Here is a 22,073-nt window from a genome sequence, read left to right as displayed (position 1 = left end):
AGATCTGAAGGAAAAATGGAAAAAGCAAGTGAAAGGCCTTATATAGGAGCAAGTCTGGCTTGTTTATAAAACAAAAGCTGCATGCTGGATCTGCCAAATTGCTGGGGAGAGGAGCAGGAGGTAAGGGGAAAAGGCAGGCAGGGACCAGATCACATAGCACCTTGAGGGAAAGCTAAGGAGTTTCCATTTTGCTCTAATAGTGATGAGAAGCCCCTGGAGGCTTCTGAGCAGGGGAATACACTCTCTGATTTATTTCTAGAAAGATCTGATGGTTGTGTGGAGAAAAGACTATTAGAGAGAGCAAGCGTGAAAACAAGGAAACCAGGTGGTTGTGGACCAGGGGGGTAGTGGCAGAAGTGTGAGAAGTGATCTGATGTGGGATACATTTTGAAGATAAAATCAGCAGGACTTTCTATTAGGAAGAATGTGGGTGTGGAAGGGTGAAATGAGTCAAGAGTAACTCTGAGTCCTAGCTGCTGGTTTGGAGAAGACTGGGGGAGAATCAAGAGTTCTGTTTCACAGTCAACAAAACCAAAAGACAACCGACAGAATGGGAGAAGATATTTAAAAATGACATATCAGATAAAAGGCTAGTATCCAAAATCTATAAGAAACTTATCAAACTCAACACCCAAAGAACAAATAATCCAATCAAGAAATGGGCAGAAGACGTGAACAGATATTTTTCCAAAGAAGACATCCAAACAGCCAACAGACACATGAAAAAGTGCTCAACATTGCTCGGCATCAGGGAAATCCTAATCAAAACCTCAGTGAGATACCACCTCACACCCGTCAGAATGGCTAAAATTAACAAGTCAGGGAACGACAGATGTTGGTGGGGATGCGGAGAAAGGGGAACCCTCCTACACTGTTGGTGGGAATGCAAGCTGGTGCAGCCACTCTGGAAGACAGTATGGAGGTTCTTCAAAAAGTTGAAAATAGAGCTACCATATGATCCAGCAATTGCACTAGTGGGTATTTACCCCAAAGATACAAATGTAGGGATCCGAAGGGGTACGTGCACCCCGATGTTTACAGCAGCAATGTCCATAATAGCCAAACTGTGGAAAGATGTCCATCGACAGATGAATGGATAAAGAAGACGTGGTATATATATACAATGGAATATTATGCAGCCATCAAAAGGAATGAGATCATGCCATTTGCAATGACGTGGATGGAACTGGAGGGTGTTATGCTGAGCAAAATAAGTCAATCAGAGAAAGACATGTATCATATGACCTCACTGATATGAGGAATTCTTAATCTCAGGAAACAAACTGAGGGTTGCTGGAGTGGTGGGGGGGTGGGAGGGATGGGGTGGCTGGGTGATAGACACTGGGGAGGGTATGTGCTACGGTGAGCGCTGTGAATTGTGCAAGACTGTTGAATCACAGATCTGTACTTCTGAAACAAATAATGCAATATATGTTAAGAAAAAAAAAAGAAGAAGAAGATAGCAGGAGGGGAAGAATGAAGGGGAGTAAGTCGGAGGGGGAGACGAACCATGAGAGAAGATGGACTCTGAAAAACAAACTGAGGGTTCTAGAGGGGTGGGGGGATGGGTTAGCCTGGTGATGGGTATTGAGGAGGGCACGTTCTGCATGGAGCACTGGGTGTTATGCACAAACAATGAATCATGGAACCCTACATCAAGAAGTAAGATGTAATGTATGGTGATTAACATAACAATAAAAAATTTAAAAAAAAAGAGTTCTGTTTCAGAAATTGTTAAGTGTGGGATTCCTATTAGAATATCAAGGCAGATGTCTAGAAAGAGGTTGGATATCCAAGTTTGGAGCTCAGGGGAGAGGCCTAGGATAAGAGATAGCAAGCAGAAGTCTTCAGCATGTCGATGGCACAGGAAGCTGTGGGACTCTACAAGACCAGTCAGGGACTGGGCAGAGAAACATTAAGAGGTCCGAGATGAGGCAGAGCCAGTTAGGAGCAGCTAGCCAGTCAGGAGAGATCCCCAGCAAGAGCGATGTTCCTCCCAACTGATCATGTGATGAAAGTCTACCGAAGAGGGAGTGATGGGTGATGTCAGAACTGCTGAGACATCACTGGGGATGAAGACTGAGTAATGAATTTAGTGCAGAGGTCATTTGTTGACTGGACAAAGTTTACAATGTACTAAAGTCGCTGAGAGCCCCACGGACATGGGCACCAGAAGAGAATATGAGAAATGCAGCAAGTAAGCAGACAACTCTTTTTGGAGAGTTTGGTTATAAAGGTAGAGAAAAGGCAGAGTGGTTGAAGGGGGATTTGGTTTCCAGCAGAGCCTTTACTGCTTGTTGACTTTCCTACTCTCCTTCCCTGTATGCGCCACCTCCATTTCCCAGCCGCCTGCAGGTGGTGCTCTGTCCAGTTCTGGCTGAAGGGCTGGGAGGAGACTAAGTGTCACTTGTGGGCCCAGGCACAAAGAATCACATAGGAGTTCTTCATGCCCCACCCCCCTTTTCTCTGACCACAGGTGACTGGTGATATTCAAGATAGTGGAGTCTCCCTGTCGAACAATATTGGACTCATAGTCTGGGAAAGTATTACTTAATCACGTGAGATTATCGATAATGAACCAGCTTCAACCCACAAAAGCAGCACTTTCTTATGGTTTAACTTTAACAATATACCTTTGTTAAACCACTGAGATTTGGGGATCAGTTTGTTAACACAATGTATATATAATTTGGCATAGGTGATCAAAGAATTCTTTAAAATATTACAGCATGGGTGCCTGGGTGTCACAGTCGGTTAAACGCTGACTTGGTTTTGGCTCAGGTCATGATCTCAGGGTCATGGGATGGACCCCACATCAGGCTCTGCAATCAGGACAGAGACTGCTTTGGATTCTTTCTCCCTCTCCCTCCCACTCACTCACTCTCTCTCTCTCAAATAAATAAATAAAATCTTAAAAAAAGAAAAGAAAATATTACAGCATTTTTTTGATTTTGGAATACAGTAGAAAGTTGCTATAAGAAAATTAATGGATGATTAAAGGAAGAAGTCCTTCAGCAGAGATACAGAGTACAGGGCCCTAGCAAAGGCCTTTGAAAGAGGCACACATCCTTAAGTAAGGTACCATGCACTCTAAAGGAGGGAAGGTGAAACACATGGAATGGATGTGGCCGGAAGATGGACATGGAGAACCACTGATGAGGTGGTTCTCTTCTGTTGCTGCCACTTTTCTCATGAAATAAAGGTCTCGTGAAATAAAGTGAGACAGTGAGGTTTGAGAGGAAGAGAGAGGTAGGAAAATTTCTTAGATAGTGGGAAAGGAATTAACCATTGCCGTGCAGAGAGCCCACTTAAGCTTTCTGGCCTTAAGTTGAAGTGAGATCAGTCAGCCTAAGTGTCTCTGCTCTTGAACATGATTAGATACAAGAGTAGGGTACATAAGTATTTTGGTTCAACCAGGATTGAGGATTTGCCAGTGAGGAAAGTAGAGGACAAGAGAGACAAGGAAGTTGAGGGTAGTTCAAGGGAGGGATTACATTGGTAGACTCTGAAACCAGCTGGGAAATGAAGACATAAGGAAACTGATGGAAAGTGGAAAATGGTGGGGTAATGACTTGGAAGTCCCCACTGGACAATGATTTGGTAGGACATGCTTTGCTCTGTCTATACCAGTTTAATTACATACAAGTTACAACTGTGAATGTCAAGCTCTATGAGATAATGTTACCTAATTAAATAAAAGTTTAAAAACTTTTGCTCTCCTTCCCTTTACCAATCTATTTAGAACTGAAAAGTAAATGAAGAGCCATGCATCTCTGCAACAACAGAAGGCCTCACTTTTGGTCTACCACTCTAAATCGAAGTGGCACTTTACTATTACAATATATGTAAAACCATTCTTGGGTTTTTTTCCCCATTAATACAAAATTTTTTCCATTGTTGTTTTCCAATTATCATCATATGTATTGAAAATACATTTTTCTTATTGAAAAATATCCTACTCTCCCTTGATTTTATTTTCTTGTTTTCCAGGATATTTACATGAAGAATGGCTTTCCCCCCTTGCAGATGATTCATAGTTAAGAAAAGAGTATAATTGTTTTATACTCTCACAGACCCTAAGTGCCCAAAGAAAATTCTTCCACATCTATCTAAAGTCAGAAGTCTCAATGCTGACAAGGACACCGAAAGCCATCCAACAAAGCCAGTCTATTTATAATTGAAGGTTTTTTATTGAAGTATTTTGGGTTCCTGTTATATATTATCTCCACAAGAAACCAATCTGATTAAAATGAAATATTACAATGGAACAACAAAACTTGTTTTATTTAGAAAAAAAAGACAACCTTCCAAACAAACATCCTAATCTCTCAAAGACAACGATAAGGGAATCTGGCAGCTTTCAAAAGTCAAAGTGACTTTTAAGCACTATTATTTACATGAACAGAATTTTCTACAGATGTCAATGCAAAATTTAAAAAAAAGACTAACTTGAAAAATAAATGTGTAAAACTAGAGTTTATACAGGATAAAAGCTTATTTTTAACATTTTTAAGATTGAAAGCAAAAGTAGGCACTGCTTTTTGAAAGTATTTTTGAACAAAAAAAAATCTTATAAAAGTAAAAATCTAATAAAGTGCAAATTAAAGCACAAAGCAAAAATCAGAAGATGAATTTGGAAGCACATCAGATACAGCATGGGTCAACATTTCCTCTGATACTGAAGCACCCAGAGGACTAGCTGGATGTTATGGGAGGATTACACTTCTGGTCCTTCTACACAGAAGCACTAGGGAAAGGTCTGATGTTTGTCTAGGGAAATGGACCAATCATTCTTAGAGAAAGTACATTAAGAGAATTCCATTAAGTCAAATGGATCTGAGGTCCAGGCCAAAGTGATCAAGTAAGAGCTGAAAGATGAGTCAGCTACCAAATATTCAAGGAGACCAATCAAGGCAGAAATCAGAAATACAGGGAAGGAGGCTTGTGAAGCAAAGTTGTGGGTAATGAAGAGCTGGGAATCCAAATCAGAGTCTAGTTGGGAATGAGGAAGGGGGCAACAGGCATGAATTGGCTCATAAAGCCAATTATCTTGTGAAGGGGAGCTGCTTCTATCTTTTGCTCATGGTGACCCCTCTGAACCAGCACATGGCTGGATTAGCTGGGTCATGACACAGAAAGCAAACAATTCCTTACATGGGTCTAGAGAAAGACACTGGAATTAGAATCTTGGTTCTGCAACTTGTGGCCCTATAATGCTGAGCAAGCTACTTAACTCCTCTGAGCCTCAGTATCTCCAACTATACTAAGGGGATCTGACTTCAAAGGAATTAAAGCAGATTAATGTGGGAATTAAGGTAGATAACATATGTCCAAGTGCCTGATACGTGGTAGGCATACAATAAATATCTTCTTCCATTAGGTCAATACGTACTGAACACGCTTCTCAATTGTTTTAACTTACATCAGTTATTTTCAAGAACTTATCTGAGCACAAAGAAGTGCAAAGCAGAGGACCCATGTTTTCTAGCCTGACAAAAATAGAGAAGATCGTTAATTTGTTTTATGATATTGAAAATGTCAAAAATTTTTAAAGATTTTATTTATTCATTTGACAGAGAGAGAGAGAGAGAGAGAGAGAGACAGCGAGAGAGGGAACACAGCATGGGGAGTGGGAATGGGAGAAGCAGTCTTCCTGCTGAGCAGGGAGCCCGACGCCGAGCTCCATCTCAGGACCCTGGGATCATGACCTGAGCCGAAGGCAGACGCTTAACGACTGAGTCACCCAGGTGCCCCGAAAATGTCAACTTTTAACAAGAACAATTCTATAAAAAAATCTTGTATTGCCTGATCAAATTGTTGTGGTGGAAATGAGACAGGACAGAGGGTAGTAAACAAAGTAATTATTTGTAAACATAGTTAACATCACATAATCTTTGTCCACCAAAGGTGTTTATTTCTCCTAATAGAAAAAATAAAGCATTAAGAATTGAAGTTTATTATATTGTACACTTGAAACTAATTTAAGATGTATGTTAATTATACTTAAATAAAAGATAAAAATAATAAAAAATCAAATTAAAAAAACTAAAAGTAAAAATTTTTTTAGTTGAAGCTTGAAAAGACAACCTTGTGAGTGAAGGATAGACTCATGTTCAGAGAGGTCATTGGTCTAAGGGCTGCTCAGCTAGTCACTGACAGGGGCCTGGCTAGAACCCACATCTCTCCCTGCATGTGTATCTAGCATTTGCTTTTATCAAAGGAGCAGCATCAGCATTATTTCTTCAGGCAAGTCTTTCTGAGACCAATGAGCAAGTTGTCGGCTCTGGTATATTCTCATATCTCCCTATGTTTCCCTCTCAGCACAGTCATCAGACATACTATTACTACATGTACAATAAGAGAATTCAGGGCACGGGCTCTGGAGTCAATCTGAGCTTGAATCTCATCTCTCCAAATTACTGAACCTATCTAAGCTTCCGCAAAGGGAATGGCAGCCCTTACTTCAATAAGACGGGACAGTGAGATAAGCCTATACAACAATGCTTGACACTTGGTGCAAGAAACATGGGCCATTTTTATTACCAGTCAGTAAGAGTAACTAATTAGGGCAAGGAGTGTTTAATACCAGATGTTTGGCACACACACATGGTATGGCGCTCCCCAAAACAACATAGGGTGTCTGTCCCTTATTGGACACTTAGTGGAATTGAAAACCCAGAAGATTCATATACTTTGAAGGTAATTGTGATTCTGTTTCGTAAACATATGCAGTCGCTACTGTGCACAATTGCCACTTGCATAGATTTTCATGGTTTAGTTAGATAAGCCCAGTGCCCCAACAACACAGTTAAAATTTTAGTTAGTACAGTACATCTTCTGTGGTGAAGAATGTTAAATGATTTTTCTGATTTTTAAAAAGTATATTGTCTTATTAAGTTATAAGAATTTTTATATGTGTTTGATAAAAATCTTTTATTAAAAAATACATATTTTGCAGATATTTTCTCCCAGTTTGTGGCCTTTTTATTTTCTTAAGAGTATCCCTCAGGGTGCCTGGCTGGCTCAGTCGGTGGAGCATGTGACTCTTGATCTCGGGGTCGTGAGTTCAAGCCCCCCACTGGGTATAGAGATTATTTAAAAATAAAATCTTAAAAAAAAGTATCTCTTGAAGAGCAAGAATTTTAAGTCCAACTTATCAAATTTTTTCTTCCATAGTTCATACTTTTGGAGTCCAAAGGGAATTTTGCCTAAATCAACATCACTAAGATTTTCTCTTAGGGTTTTATACCTTCATCATTTATATGTAGGTCACCGATCCACTTCACACTACTCTTGTGTAAGTGTGAGGAAAAAGTCAAGGCTCTTTTTTCCCCCCACGTAGATATCCAATTGTTCCAGAACTCTTTGTAGAAAGACTATCCTTTCCCCAATCATTATCTTAGCACACTTTTATCAAAAATCAATTGGTTATAAATGTGTAGGTCTATTTCAGGATTCTTTATATTGATCCATTGACTGATAGATTTATCCTTACACCAATACCACCTTCTCTTGATTGGTGTAGGTTTATAGTTAGTCATGAAATCAGGCAGTGTGCATCCTCCAAATTTACTCTTTTTCAAAACTGATTTGGCAGTGCTTTGCATTGGTCAACTGAATTCAGAATTAGCCTGTCAATTTCAACACAAAAACCACTGAGATTTCTTTTATTTGGACTGTACTTAACCTAAAGATCAATTTGGGAGAAATGACATTCTAACAATGTTGCATCTTCTCACCCATGAGTTTGATATTTATCTTCCCTTATTTAAGTCTTCTTCAATTTATATCACCAATGTTTTATAATTGTCAGTGTATAGATCTTGCACATGTTCTGTTAAAATTTGAAGTATTTCATGTTTGTGTTGTCACTTTAGATGGTATGGATTTTTGAAATTTCAAATCACTATTACATAATACATTACTAGTATACAGAAATACAACTGATTTTGCATATTGACCTGGTACCCTGTGACCTTGCTCAATTTACCTGTTAGTTCTAGTAGGGGTTTTTGTTTGTTTGTTTGCAGATTCCTTTTGATTACTTCAGGCAGATGACATGTTATCTGCAAAGAAAGACAGTTTTACTTCTTTCTTCTTGATTTATATGCTTTTTCTTTTCTTTCTTCTTTTTTCGCTGACTAGGACCTTCAGTATAAAGGAGAATTATAAGTGAAAATGGACATCCTTGTCTTTTTCCCAGTCTGTCACCATTAAGTATACTTTTAGCTGTAGATTTTCCTTTTTCTATTATTTGCTCTTTATCCTACTTTTCTGAATTATCATAGACGGGTGTTAAACTTTGTCAAATGCTTTTTCCACATCTAGTGAGATAACATCATGGTCTTCTTTTTCAGTCTTTTAATATGGTAAATTACATTGACTGATTTTTTTGAGAGAGAGAGCATGCAAAAGCAGAGGCAGAGGCAGAGGCAGAGGGAGAGGGAGAGGAAGACAGAATCTTAAGCAGGCTCCACACTGAGCATGGACTCTAACATGAGGCTTGATCTCACGACCTGGAGATCATGACCTGAGCCAAAATCAAGAGTCAGATGCTTAACTGAGTGAGCCACCTAGGCACCCCTACATTGATTGATTTTTGAATGTTGAACCAACTTTGCATTCCTGGGGTAAGTCCCACTTGGCCAGGATGTGTTATCCTTTTTATATATTGCTAGATTTGATTGGTTAATATTTTGATAAGGAACTTTTTGTGTCTGTAGTCTGTAATTTTCTTTCCATATGTTGTCCAGTTTGGGCATCAGGGTCATGCTAAGTTCATACATTGAGAAGTGATTCTCCTCTTCTATTTTCTGAAAGAGTTCATGTTGAATGGTATTATTTCTTCCTTAAATGTTTGAAAGAATTCACCAGTGTAGTCATCTGGTCTAAAATGTACTTGTTTATTCATTTGTTATTTCTGGCCTAATTTCATAAAAATAAAAAGATTGTACAAGCAGTTGTTTCTGTTTTTTTGTTCTTGTTTTTTTTAAAATATTTTATTTATTTATTTGACAAAGAGAGAGAGCACAAGCAGGGGGAGCAGTAGGCAGAGGGAGAAGCAGGCTCCAGGGAGCCCGACGCGGGGTTTGATCCTCAGACCCTGGGATCATGACCTGAGCTGAAGGCAGACACTTAGCCAACTGAGCCACCCAAGCACCCCAAGCAATTGTTTATGATTCTGTCTTCCAGGGAAACTGGCAAGAGACTGCCAAATGTATATTTATGAAAGCAAAAAATGAAATGTTACCTGGTTTATGTTTTTTTTAACTCAAAAATATTTTGTGTGTGATCAGAAAATATAGGTGGTAACTTATATATGTTATATAATATATAATTAATTTGGATATAAGATAATATTAAAGGCTATTTTATGAACATGCACATTATAAAGGGGATTGGTACATATTAATTAACAGTTAAATATAAATATTCAGCACATTCACCAATGCTCTTCATTTAATTAGGTGATTAGTGAAACTATGTAAGTTAGGAGAACAAAACCAAAATATTATCTAATTAAAAATATTACAAAACAGTGGCTGAAATCCTTGATGTGAAGATGTGGAAAGCTGAAACAACCAATAGTTATTTAACTGAGAAAGATTAAAAATGTTTTCCTAAGTAACTTTCTCCTTTCCTTCTTGAAAGATCTGATCAAAGCCAACATCAGACTCCCTTCATGTTCATGTAAATCTCTGCTCATGTGATTTTTTAAAATCTAATATTTCCCCAAGAATTGTCTATCAAAAACTGTGCTATTTCTAACTTCTGAGTAGTAAAGATTGGGTCTCTAGCATTGCCAATTTTGACTTGGTTCTATTCCCAAGGTCTCAGAGAGTATTTAAAAAAAAAATCGATCTTCACATCTGGATTTTTGATTAAAATGCTGTCTAATTCCTTGGCCATATAAGGCACATTTTAAAAAGATGGTACAGGGCAGTTAAAAGTCATGCCAAAACACTCTGAGTAGAAACTTTTATAGTATTTTATTTTCAGTTTATAACCTAATAAATGCAGATAACATGGAACTTCTACAGACCCTGCCAAATATAGTCCCCTGACCTGGGTGAGCTCTTTATCCAATGTGAGCTGATACTATGTTGGGGCTATTTTATTCTCAGTTATATTGTATAGGAAATAAACTAACATGTAATTTAAAAAATCTATGTTAAAATACACTGTGACTCTTTAGGTTCTAATCAACAATGTTATATTTTCTTTGTAGTCTCCATACTTAATCCATTCCCTAGCTCATATTAACTTGAATATGAAGTTCAACTAAATTAAACTGGTGATATGGCAATTTACAAAATAATCCAGAGATTCAGATGCTAATGTGATATACAATGAAAGAATTACCCATATAGTTTTCCTTTGCTAAAAGTTGTTCTAAATGTACACATGCATTTACTTTGCTCACATCAGATAGGCAGTCATTCATTTAAATCCTGTGCAAAGGTCGTTTAAGCTTTTTGTTAAAAATAGCCAAGACTTTATTGCAGATCAAAAGTCCCATATTTGAAGATAATGTCAAAATCTTAAATAGTTTCAGCTCTTTAGAAATAGAAAATGAACAAGAGAAAAGCTACGCAGCATGTGCATATTCTTCCTCTTCCTTGCTACTTCTCCAACATCCTTTCTCAGTGTTCAGTTCCAGGGATAAAATTATCACCAGAAGCAAAACTTGAAACATCTTTCAAGAAGTACAACAAATAAGGCAAATCTCAGTTTTCTTAACTGTCTCCTAAAGGTCAATACTGTGGGACTATTTCATAACAAGGTTATTCTGAGACTTTCCTATTTAACTCCTTTACATGGTTTGGAAACCGAATGATTCCTACTCCAGAGAAAATACTATTACAATAAGGTTTTGGTTATTTAGCACAGTAGCATTCGACTAGCAGGGATTCGATTTTTCTTCACGTAAATACTATCTGGTCAGTAATTTGTCTGATCCCAAAATAACTTCATGAATCTTCTAAAGACTTCTGGAGCTCAGATTGACTTCTAATGCATTATATCTCACGGTAACAGTTCCTCTATTTTTAGAAAAGTTGAAGTCAAAATAATACCTACTACCCCACCGTTTAAAGAAAATACCCAATAAAAATGTTATGTTCCATGAGATTGTTTTTGAGGATGTTAACCACATCATATACTGATTTCTTTGTGAAAACTTCTAGTAAATTTTTCTCTGAAGATTTCTATTCCAGGAATTTGAACTAATTCATTTTTAAAATCTGGTTGAACTGAATCTTGTTCTAATTATGATGCTCTCTTTCCATTTGGTTCCTGGAAAATGCAGAGTCAAACTGAGGTTGCTCTCTAGATATACAAACCCTTGTATCATGCATTGTTTTTTCACAAGCCTTACCTCTGCTTTCCTCTTATTTTTTTATTTTATTTTCCTTTAGAGTTGATTCTTTACACTAAAAAAAAAAAATGGCATTTAAAAAGTCACCTTAACTTCCAATATTTTCTCCTCAAGATATGAAAAACTAAAAATTAAAAAAAAATCCTCCGCATATAAGTTAAAGCCAGAAAATGCCAAAACTTCAAAGGAACTGAGTAAAAAAAGTTAATAATAGTGTTGCAGGCAAGATTCACCAATGGATGACAAAATTAGTGGATGCAAGTCTGAGGAGAAACAGAGTATTTACATAGCCTCAAAGTACTTCAAGATATTTTTATATATTACAAAGGGAAAAAAATAACTTTACAGCAGAGAAACCTGGCAGAAACCATCTGAACCAAGTGATCAGTGTCAATGTCACGAGTAATAAGTTATTTTGGTATTTTGCACCCCTTGATATAATGCACTTGAGAAAGGCACATCCTTTCTGTAGCATTCTTGCCAAAGAATAACCTCAGTGTAATCATGAGAAAACATTAGACAAACCCGAAGTGAGAAAAAACAGTCTACAAGATAACTAGTACTCTTCAAAAGTGTCAAGGTCAAGAAAGATAAGGGAAGACTGAGGAACTGTCACAGACTGGAGGAGACTAAAAATATATGGCAAGTAAATGTGGTGGGAGATCCTAGAACAACAAAAAAGGACTCTTACTGGAAAAACGGGTGAAATTCAAGGAAGGCCTACAGTAATTTACTGATGTAAATGCATTTTGCCAATGTTAAAAAAAAGTATTAATGTGAATCTCGTTTTATTGATTGCATTATAGATAAGCAAGATGTAGACATGGGGGAAGCTGGGTGAAGGGTGCATGGGAATTCTTTGTACTATTTTTGCAACTTTTCAGTAAGTGGAAATAAAAAGTTTTAAAATGGAAAAGTTTCAAAAGTCACCGTCCATCTTTTTTTTATAAGTAAGGTTTTCTTAATTACTGTTTGACATTCTCTCAATTCATCCTAAGCTCATGGCTTCCCATTTTATCCCCTTGGACTGCCTCAGAAAATTCTTCATATCTAGTGCCAATCCAAATATTGTACTTCAAGGACCACCTCCTCCATAAAACATCCTCTGAATACTACAGACCCTCTCAGATTTCCCAGCATTGTACCCTAATCTAGAATTTTATTATACAGAGTTATATAGTTTTAAAAGCTCTTTTGTGCTTGTATTTCTCATTATCACTACAACAATAAAAGCTTCCAGAAAGCAGGGACAAATTTACATTCCTTTTTGGGATCAGCACTGAGCTAAGTATATAGTAAATGCTTGTTAAATATATGTTGACTCATTCACCCACAAGTTATTAAGGAAACTAGAGATTTGGAAGTTCACGTCACCCACTTACTCCCTCTTTGTGCTACTTGACACCAAATATAGGACTAAATGGACCATTCATTATGATCGAAGTATGGCAATCCTAATAATTTCTTGATGTCAGGAAATCTCTAAAATGGATAATACTTCCTTCAATCTAACAAAATAGTCTGGGTTGAATAAACACCATTATCCATGTTAGAATTGTAATAATTAATAGAATTATAGGCCTGAATTATAACTCTTTAAAAGCTCATTTAAAGATCTGTTAAAGTCCCTCATTCAATAATAACATAAAATGTATAGTAACATAAGCAACTGTCACAAATAAGATTCAAAGATATAGATGTTTTATGAGATATTTTCCATGACCCAGGGTTGCTTTCTTAGAGTATCCCTAGGATGTCTGTCTACTGATCTGTTAAGTTCATGCAGTGGGAACAAATGTCCGTTTTCTTTGCCAAGTAAATACCATAGATGAATATTAAAAATAGTTCTGTTAGCCAAAATTCACATCTGCACACACTTAAAAATGTAGCTTTTCTTTTTTCAGTAACAATTTGTAATACATTCTGGAAAATACAAAAAATATTATATAATACTCTGCACCTGGCTGGTTAACTAGCGTTTTTGTCATAAGTGCAATGATACAGTCTATATTGTTATTGGAATTGATTAGTGTAGTCTAAATTGTGGACACATGTATGCGTATGTATGTACACGTTAGTAACTTTTTGGACATATATCTCAGGTATATCTATAGAGAGAAGGCTTTCTCACTCTTTCTCTCTCTTGATATCTATCTATATGAGATATATATATCTATACATATATGAGATATATGCCCCCCAAAGTTACTTGAGAGTTGGTCGTGAATCAGAACACAAAGTTCAAAACACACTTTAATGATGTAATGAACCAGTTAAAAAATATTCTTAAGGGAAAAAAAGAAAAAGAAAAAAATATTTCTAAGGGGAATGTAATTTTAAACATGGAAGTTAGAGATTTTCTACACAATTTGGTGATTCTAATACTTAAAAAAGACTTAACCTGTCAAAGTAACATTGTTTTTTAAAAAGGTCATTCATTCACTGAAAAGGACAATATATTACAAACAATGTTGTTGTTGCTGTTTTTACCAATTATTCAATATGTTTGTAGAAGAAATATGTTCTGAGCCTGATTTCAATATTGTAATATTTGCAAAAATTTTATGATTTTAAATAGCAGAGGCTCTCAATCTAATGCAATATTTAGAATAAATTCATAAACTATATTATTTTAGAACATTTATAAAGCATTTTGATTTTTAAAAAGAATGATTAATATGGAAAGCCAAGACCAAGAATAATTTGTATCTTAAAAAGAGGTATTTAAAAATACCTATGACTTTGCTTATATGTTTGTGTGTATTACTGTTATTTTAAAAAATCATATATACATCACGGGACATAACAAAATAAACTGGGAAATTACAAATAAATGCTCCTGCTTCCACATCCTATATGCATTTTCTCTGATTGATGTGGTATCATTTGATTCTTCTTATGCTAGGTTTGTTTTGAGAAGTTGGTTTCCAAAATTCACCAGTCTAGTAAAATAATTGTGTTAGTCAGAGTACTGAGATATAAAATGTCTTGATATATACAGGTTCATTAAAAAAATTCTCACAAGGAAAACTATTAAATAATAGGTACTTATCTGATTACGCAGAAATCCCAAAGAATCTATAAAAAGAGTGACTAGAACTAGTGAGTTTAGAAAGGTCACAAGGATACAAGACCAATTTAAAAAATCTATTGTATTTCTACATATTAGCAACAAATAATTGGGTTTTAAAGTTAAAAACATGAAATGATTAGGTATAAGCCTAACAAAATAAATGCCACATCTATATGCTGAGAACCATAAACACTGATGGAAAAAATTAAAGAAAACCTAAATAAACAGCAAGATTTTCCAAGTTCATGGATTAGAAGACTCAATATCAGTAAGATTTCATTTCTTTCCAAACTGAGAAATAGATTCACACAGTTTTTTTAAAAAATCCCAGCAGGATTTTGTGTGGACTTTACTATGCTGATTCTAAGAAAAGCAAAAGAACTACCATAGGTAAAACACTTCTGAAAAAGAACAAAGTCAGACAACTCATACCACCTGTCTCCTAGACTGACTATAAAACTACAGTAATCAGGATACTGTGTGGGGCGCCTGGTGGCTCAGTCAGTTAAATGTCCGACTCTTGGTTTCAGCTCAGGTGGTGATCTCAGGGTCGTGAGATCCTGCCCCACACTGGGTTCTGTGCTCAGCATGGAGTCGCTGGAGATTCTCTCTCCCTCCTCTCCCTCCCCTTCTGCTTCTCCCCTACCCTGCTCATGCGCTCACTCTCTCCAAAATGAATGAATAAAATCTTTTTTTAAAAAAGACACTGTGGCATTATTAGAAAAGAACAATCACGTATATCAATTGTACAAAATTAGAGAGCCCAGTAGCACACTACACATTTATGGTCAACTGATTTTCAACAAGCTGCAAAGGCAATTTAACAGAAAAAGGATAGTCTTTTCAACAAATAGTGCTAAAAGTAACTGAATCTTAATCTGTACCTTGTCCAATTCACAAAAACTGGCTCAAAATGGACCACAGATCTAAATATAAAACTAAAACTTCTAGAAGAAAACAGGAGGAAAATCTTTGCGACTTTACGTTAGGCACAGATTTCTTAGATATGACACCAAAAGCATGATCTATAAAAAGAACAGACTGATAAACTGGACTTCATAAAAAATTAAGAATCCCTGCTCTCTGACAGACATTGATAAAAGATGAGAAGTTAAGCCCTTGACTGTGGAACGTGTTCGCAAATCATGTATCTTATAAAGGACTTGTATCCAGAATATATAAAGAACTATCAAAATTCATTAAAAAGAAAATAAACTGAATATAAAATTGGAAAAACATTTAGACACTTTACTGAGAAAGATATTCAAATGACAAATACATACATGAGAAGATGTGCAACATCGTTATTAGGGAAATCCACATGCAATGAGATATACCTGTTAGGACGGTTAAAATGACATCGCAAACTCAACAGTATCAAGTGCTGGTGAGGATGCAGAGCAACTAGAACCCAGATGTATTTCTGGTGGAAATGCAAAATGATAGAGCCAATCTGGAAAACAGTCTGGCAGTTCCTGAAGTTTAAAGATATAGTTAACATACAACTCAGCCATCCCGCTCCTTGTTATATACCCAAGTGAAACGAAAAATTTATGTTCACGCAAAACCCTTATATGAATGTCTCATCACCCACATATTTCTCCCCTGGAGAATGGACAAACTTTGGTACATCCGTGCAAAGGGATATTATTGGTAGTAAAAAAGAACAGGACCATTGCTTCACACAAGAACGTGAATCTCAAACGCATTATGCTAAAGGGAAAGAAACCAGACTCAAAAGGCTACACACCGAATGAGCCATTTCTACAACATTCCAGAAAAGGCAAATCTAAGAGTCAGAGAAAACAGATGAGTGGTTGCCAGGAGTCAGAGCAAGAGGAAGGAAGTGGGATTGACAACAAAGGCTCTGGAGAAACATTTGAGGTGATGGAACAGTTGTTTATCTTGATTGTGGTGATGGCTTGTCAAAGTTGCAGAATTAAACATCATCTGTATGTAAATTGTATCTTGATAAAAAAAAGTTTTAAAAAGAAGATGCCTGATACAAGAAAGAGCCTGATTTCTTCTGGAGTTGGTATAAGAAGGAGCAAGACAAGGACAGGTAATATCTTCGAAGGAGGATGTTAAGTTCACCAGGTCTTCCAGGCAGAGAGAGAAAAACCATGTCAAGCCATGAAGGAGAATGCTTATAGCCTATCTGTGGAAAAGGGAGTCTTCTGGGGTGGGCCTGGCACAGAGTGTGTCTGTGGCTGGGGAGACAGTTAAGAAAGGCAGATGATGACACCACTTCATACTCAGTATGGTGGCAATTATAAAGACAAAACAAACAAACCAAAACCAAGTGCTGGCGATGATGTGGAGAAACTGGAAGCCTTGTGCACTGCTGGTGGGAATTGTAAATGGTGCACCAGCTGTGGAAAATAGTACGGAGAGTTCCTCAAAAAAGTAAAAATAGAATTACCATATGGTTCAGCAATTCCACACTGGGTATTATATCCAAAATAATTGAAAGTAGAAGCTCAGACTGATTATTGCACACCTATATTCATAATAGAATTAGTCACAATAGGCAACAAGCGGAAGCAATCCAAATGTCCGTTGGTGGACGAATGGATAAACAAAGTGTGGTATATACAAACAATGGACCATTATTCAGGCTTTCTTAAAAAAAGGAAACTCTGACACAGGCTACCACATGGATAAACCTTGAAGACATTAAGCTCAGTGGAATATGCCAGTCACAAAAAGATAACTACTGTTTGATTCCACTCACACGAGGTACCTAGAGTCATCAAATACATAGAGACAGAAGGTAGAATTCTGGTTGCCAGGGGCTGGGGGGAGAGAGAAATAGGGAGTTAGTGTTTAATGGGGACAGTTCAGGTTTTGCAAGATGAAAGAAGTTCTGGAGACAGTGGTGATGGTTGCACAACAATTTAAATGTACTCAAAGCCACTGAACTATACACTGAAAAATTAAATTAATTAAAATAAATGAGAAAAGAGGGAAGGTAGGAGAGGAAAAAATGGGATTATGTAAATCCTTGGCCAGAAAGCTAAGGAGCTGTGGCAACTTCACTTTGTTGTGGGCAATGGCGCTTTGTAAGTTTTTAAGCAAGAGAGGGACATGCCATTAGCTCATGGTTTACCTTGTCCAGAAGGTTCTGACTGATTCTACCCCTCCCCCACAGACTTCCTGGGAGTTTCTCAAGGCATGCTGGCCAACAGATCTAGACAATGGCTCTGATTTCAGTTGAATGTAATCACGGGGTTGTTTATTCCATTATCCCTGCCTCATTAAAGGATAGTTCTTTGAGGGGGAGAGGCTGTTTTTATGTTGCCAGTGCCTAATCCAGCCCAGCAGTGAGATTTGGGGTTTTCTTCCCCCTTTTTTAAAAGTAAGCTGTACTGCCCAAGGTGGGGCTTGAACTCACGACCCCGAGATCAAGAGTTGCATGCTCTACTGACTGAGCCAGCCAGGTGCCCCTGAGAATTGTTTTTCAGAAAGATCCCCGTCTCAGGCACAGAGACAGTCTTACCTTCTTCTCTTTGAGGCCAGATGGTCCCGTGTCCCTCAGGGGCTTCAGACTACCAGCCTGCTCTGTCTCAGGGCCATGACCACCTTCTCTTTTCCTCCCTATCAGACCCTCAGCTGGGCTTTCCTTGGGAGAGGAGTAGTCTGAGGTCAGAGAGGCCCACATTTCCTTCGGCATTCATTAATGTGGCAGAAGCAAAAATGAGAGCCCTGTGAGCAGGCCGAAGTCAGGCAGGCAGTATTTCTGCTTTTCTCTGAAGCTAATGAGGACACAGCCTCCCTGCCCTGATAGAAAGATGACCTGGGTCAGGGTAAGGGGCACTGGAGAACATCCCAACCTCACAGGCAGGGCTGAGGAGGGGCTGCTGACATCACAATCACGCTGCTCAGTTTTTAATGTCAGCTAACGTAACACCATGACTGAAGGGCCGGCACATCCTTGTCTCTGTGACTCTGGTGTCTCAGGGCAGAAAGGGGAAGCAGGTTGAAGATGTCCTAGGGCTTGGGGCAGGGCAACAGTATAACAAGGTGGTGACTTGTACATCATTGTTAGGACTACAGTGTGATATAATGTAGAGAACGTTTAGAAAAACTGAATGATACAGTTTAAAAATCACTTCTAATCCTATCCCACAGAGAAATGAACTAGTATATTTGCATTTTTCCCGTGTGTAAACTTACCTATGACTTCCTTTTTCTTGGTCTCACATCCCAAATCAAATCTGTCAGGAAGCCGTGTTGGCTCCACCTTTAAATCTATCCAGAATCTGACCACCTCCACTGGCGCCACTCTGGTCCAAGCCCCCGTAGTCTCTCCCTTGGAGTTCAGCAGTGCCCTTCTAATGGGTTTCCCACCTTTGTCCTCATACTCTCAGAATGATCTTTTCAAGTCTAAGTTGGATCATATCACTCCTTGGCACAATGCCCTAATGATTTTCCATTACTCAGAGTTAAAGTCCTTATAACAGCCTCAAAGTCCCTATGTGATCAGAACCCTTGGGATTCCTCAAAATTCATCTTACTCTCTCTCTCTCCCTGTTTCCTCTGCTCTCCCCACACTGGCTTCCCTGCTGGTCCTTACCCACACCAGCCATGTTCTTGCTTGGTCTTTGCACTGGTTATTTGCTCCATCAGAAATTTCTTCCTCCAGATATCCACATGGCTAGTTCAACTCCTTTGTTGAACTTCTCAATGAGGCCAACCCTGATCACACTATTTAAATAGGCCCCAACTCTGGTACTCCATAGTTTCCCTTAATCTTTACTTTCATTTCTTACTCAGTAGCACTTAAGACACTTTTTAAAAATTTTATGTAAGTTAATTATGTGGCGTGTTCACTGCTTATTTATTATCTGTCTCTCCAGCTAGGATGTGAGCTCTGAGGAGACAGGAGTATCTGCCTGTTTTGTTCATTACTGTATCAAGTGTCTAGGACTGCTATACACAAAATGGGCATCAAATGCTGAAAGCATCAAGAGTGTGCCATTGCCTGCTAACTATCCCTCAGCACCCATTCTTCTACTTTTCTTTAATTAATTTATTTATAAATTTTATTTTAATGCCAGTGTAATGAACATACAGTGTTCTATTAGTTTTGGGTGTACAGCAGAGTGATTCAACATCTCCATACATCACTCAGCACTCATCATGACAAGCGACCTACTCAATCCCCATGTTTCACCCGTCCCCCATTCTCATCCCCTCTGGCACCCATCAGTTTGTTCTTTATAGTTAAGAGTCTGTTTCTTGGTTCCTCTCTCTCTTTTTAACTTTGTTTTGTTTTGTTTCTTAAAATCCACATATGAGTGAAATAATACGGTATTTGGTTCCTCTCACTGACTTATTTCACTTTGCATTATACTCTCTAGCTTCATCCATGTCGTTGCAAATGGCAAGATTTCCTTCTTTTTATGGCTGAATAATGTTCCTTTGTATATACACCACATCTTCTTTCTCCATTCATCTATCGATGGGCACTTGGGCTCCTTCCATATCTTGGCTATTGTAAATAATGCTGCTAAAACATAGGGGTGCATGTATTCCTTTGAATTCATGTTTTTGTATTTTGAGGGGAAATACCCAGTAGTTTGATTACTGGATCATAGGGTAGTTCTATTTTTAACTTTTTGAGGAACCTCCATACGGTTTTCCACAGTGGCTGCACCAGTTTGTATTCCCACCAACAGTACACAAGGGTTTCCCTTTCTCCAACATCCTTGCCAACACCTGTTGTTTCTTGTGTTTTTGATTTTAGCCATTCTGACAGGTGTGAGGTGATATCTTATTGTGGTTTTTTGATTTGCATTTTCCTGATGATGAGTGATATTGAGCATCTTCTCATGTGTCTGTTGGCCATCTGGATGTCTTTGGAGAAATGTCTGTTCATGTCTTCTGTCCATTTTTAAATTGGATTATTTGTTTTTCAGTGTTGATTTGTGTAAGTTCTTTATATATTTTGGACACTAACCCTTTACTGGATATATCATTTGCAAATATCTTCTCCCATTCAGTAGGTTGTCTTTTAGTTTTGTTGATTATTTCCTTTTCTGCGCAGAAGCTTTTTATTTTAATAATGTAGACCCAATAGTTTATGTTTGCTTTTATTTCCCTTGCCTCAGGAAACATATCTAGAAAAATATTGCTATGGTCAATGTCAGAGACATTACTGCCTCTGCTCTCTTCTAGGATTTTTATGCTTTCAGGTCAATCCATTTTTTTTAAACATTTTATTTATTTTAGAGAGAGAGAGAGAGAGAGAGAGCTCATGTGTGAGTTGGGGGAGGGGCAGAGGGAATCTCAAGCAGAATCTCAAGTAGACGTGACACTGAGCAAGGAACCCAATGCAGGGCTCGATCTCACAACCCTGAGATCATGGCCTGAGCTGAAATCATGAATTGGATGCTTAACTGACTGAGCCACCCAGGCACCCCTCGGATCAATCCATCTTGAGCTTATTTATGTGTATGGTGTAAAAAATTGTCCAGTTTTCATTCTTTTGCCTATAGCTGACCAGTTTTCCCAACGCCATTTGTTGAAGAAACCTTTTCCGATTTGATATTATTCCCTGCTTTGTCGAAGATTAACTGACCATATGATTGTGAGTTTACTTCTGGGTTTTCTATTCTGTTCTTTTGATCGATGTGCCCATTTTTGTGCTGGTACCATACCCGTTTGATTAGTACAGCTTCGTAATATAACCTGAAGTCTAGAATTGAGATACCTCTGGGTTTGCATTTCTTTTTCAAAACTGCTTTGGTTATTCAGATCTTTTGTGGTTCCATATAAATTTTAGGGTTTTTTGTTCTAGTTCTGTGAAAAATGTTGTTATTTTGATAAGGACTGCATTAAATCTGTAGATTGCTTTGGGTAGTATAGATATTTTAACAATATTTGTTCTTCCAATCCATGAGCATGGAATGTCTTTGTATTTCTTGTGTCAGCTCCAATTTCTTTCAGCAGTGTTTTATAGTTTTCTGAGTAGAGGTCTTTCACTTCTTTGGTTATGTTTATTCCTAGGTATCTTATTTTTGGTACAATTGTAAATGGGATTGTTTTCTTAATATCTCTTCCTGATGCTTCATTATTGGTGTATAGAAATGTAACAGATTTCTCAGATTAATTTGTTCTTAGAGGGATATCTTTTGGGGGTTTTGGTATTGATGTTATGCTAACCAAGAAATAAACTACTACATCAAAAGAGATGAATTTTTAAAAGTCCACAATATAGATAACTAAAGGCTTTTGGGAAAGTTGTACCAATTTACATTCCCACTAATAGCATTTTGGAGTATTTATTCATTGCACTTTTGGTATTTGGTATTATTAATTAAAAGTGACACTTGGTATCACTTAAAATAATTGGTTTATTCAATACATGAAAAATAGTATCTTGTTTTAATTAGTATTTCCTTAATTATTTGTGAGGACGAAGAGGTATATTTAAACCAATGCACTTTTTCTGGTCATATACTTTATTTTTACTGTGTCTCAGAAGGTATTCAATTTAGTTAAATTAATTGACCATTTTTTATTATTTATTAATTATTTTTTTAAGATTTTACTTATTTATTTGAGAGAAAGAGTGCACATGAGCAGGGAGGGGAGGCAGAGACAGAGGGAGAAGCAGAC

At 37.4% G+C, this 22,073-nt stretch overlaps 1 protein-coding gene across 5 annotated transcripts in view; it reads right to left on the bottom strand.

Moving 5' to 3' along the window:
• Positions 1-22,073, bottom strand: part of CEP112 (centrosomal protein 112) — a 437,815-nt gene that overhangs the window by 125,534 nt on the left and 290,208 nt on the right. The window contains exon 1 of one of the 5 annotated variants that reach the window (XM_027625478.2): positions 17,950-18,274. The exons of the other annotated variants lie outside the window; for them this stretch is intronic. Within the exon in view, the coding sequence (XP_027481279.1) occupies positions 17,950-18,123 (174 nt within the window). The 5' untranslated portion in view covers positions 18,124-18,274. Of the gene's footprint in view, positions 1-17,949; positions 18,275-22,073 lie in introns of those variants that run through there. 5 annotated transcript variants of the gene reach the window in all.

Source organism: Zalophus californianus, chromosome 16, assembly GCF_009762305.2.
Source record: "Zalophus californianus isolate mZalCal1 chromosome 16, mZalCal1.pri.v2, whole genome shotgun sequence".
Classification (NCBI taxonomy): domain Eukaryota; kingdom Metazoa; phylum Chordata; class Mammalia; order Carnivora; family Otariidae; genus Zalophus; species Zalophus californianus.
The sequence above is the reverse complement of the archived record's forward strand: the minus strand, read 5'-3'. Positions and strand labels throughout refer to the sequence as shown.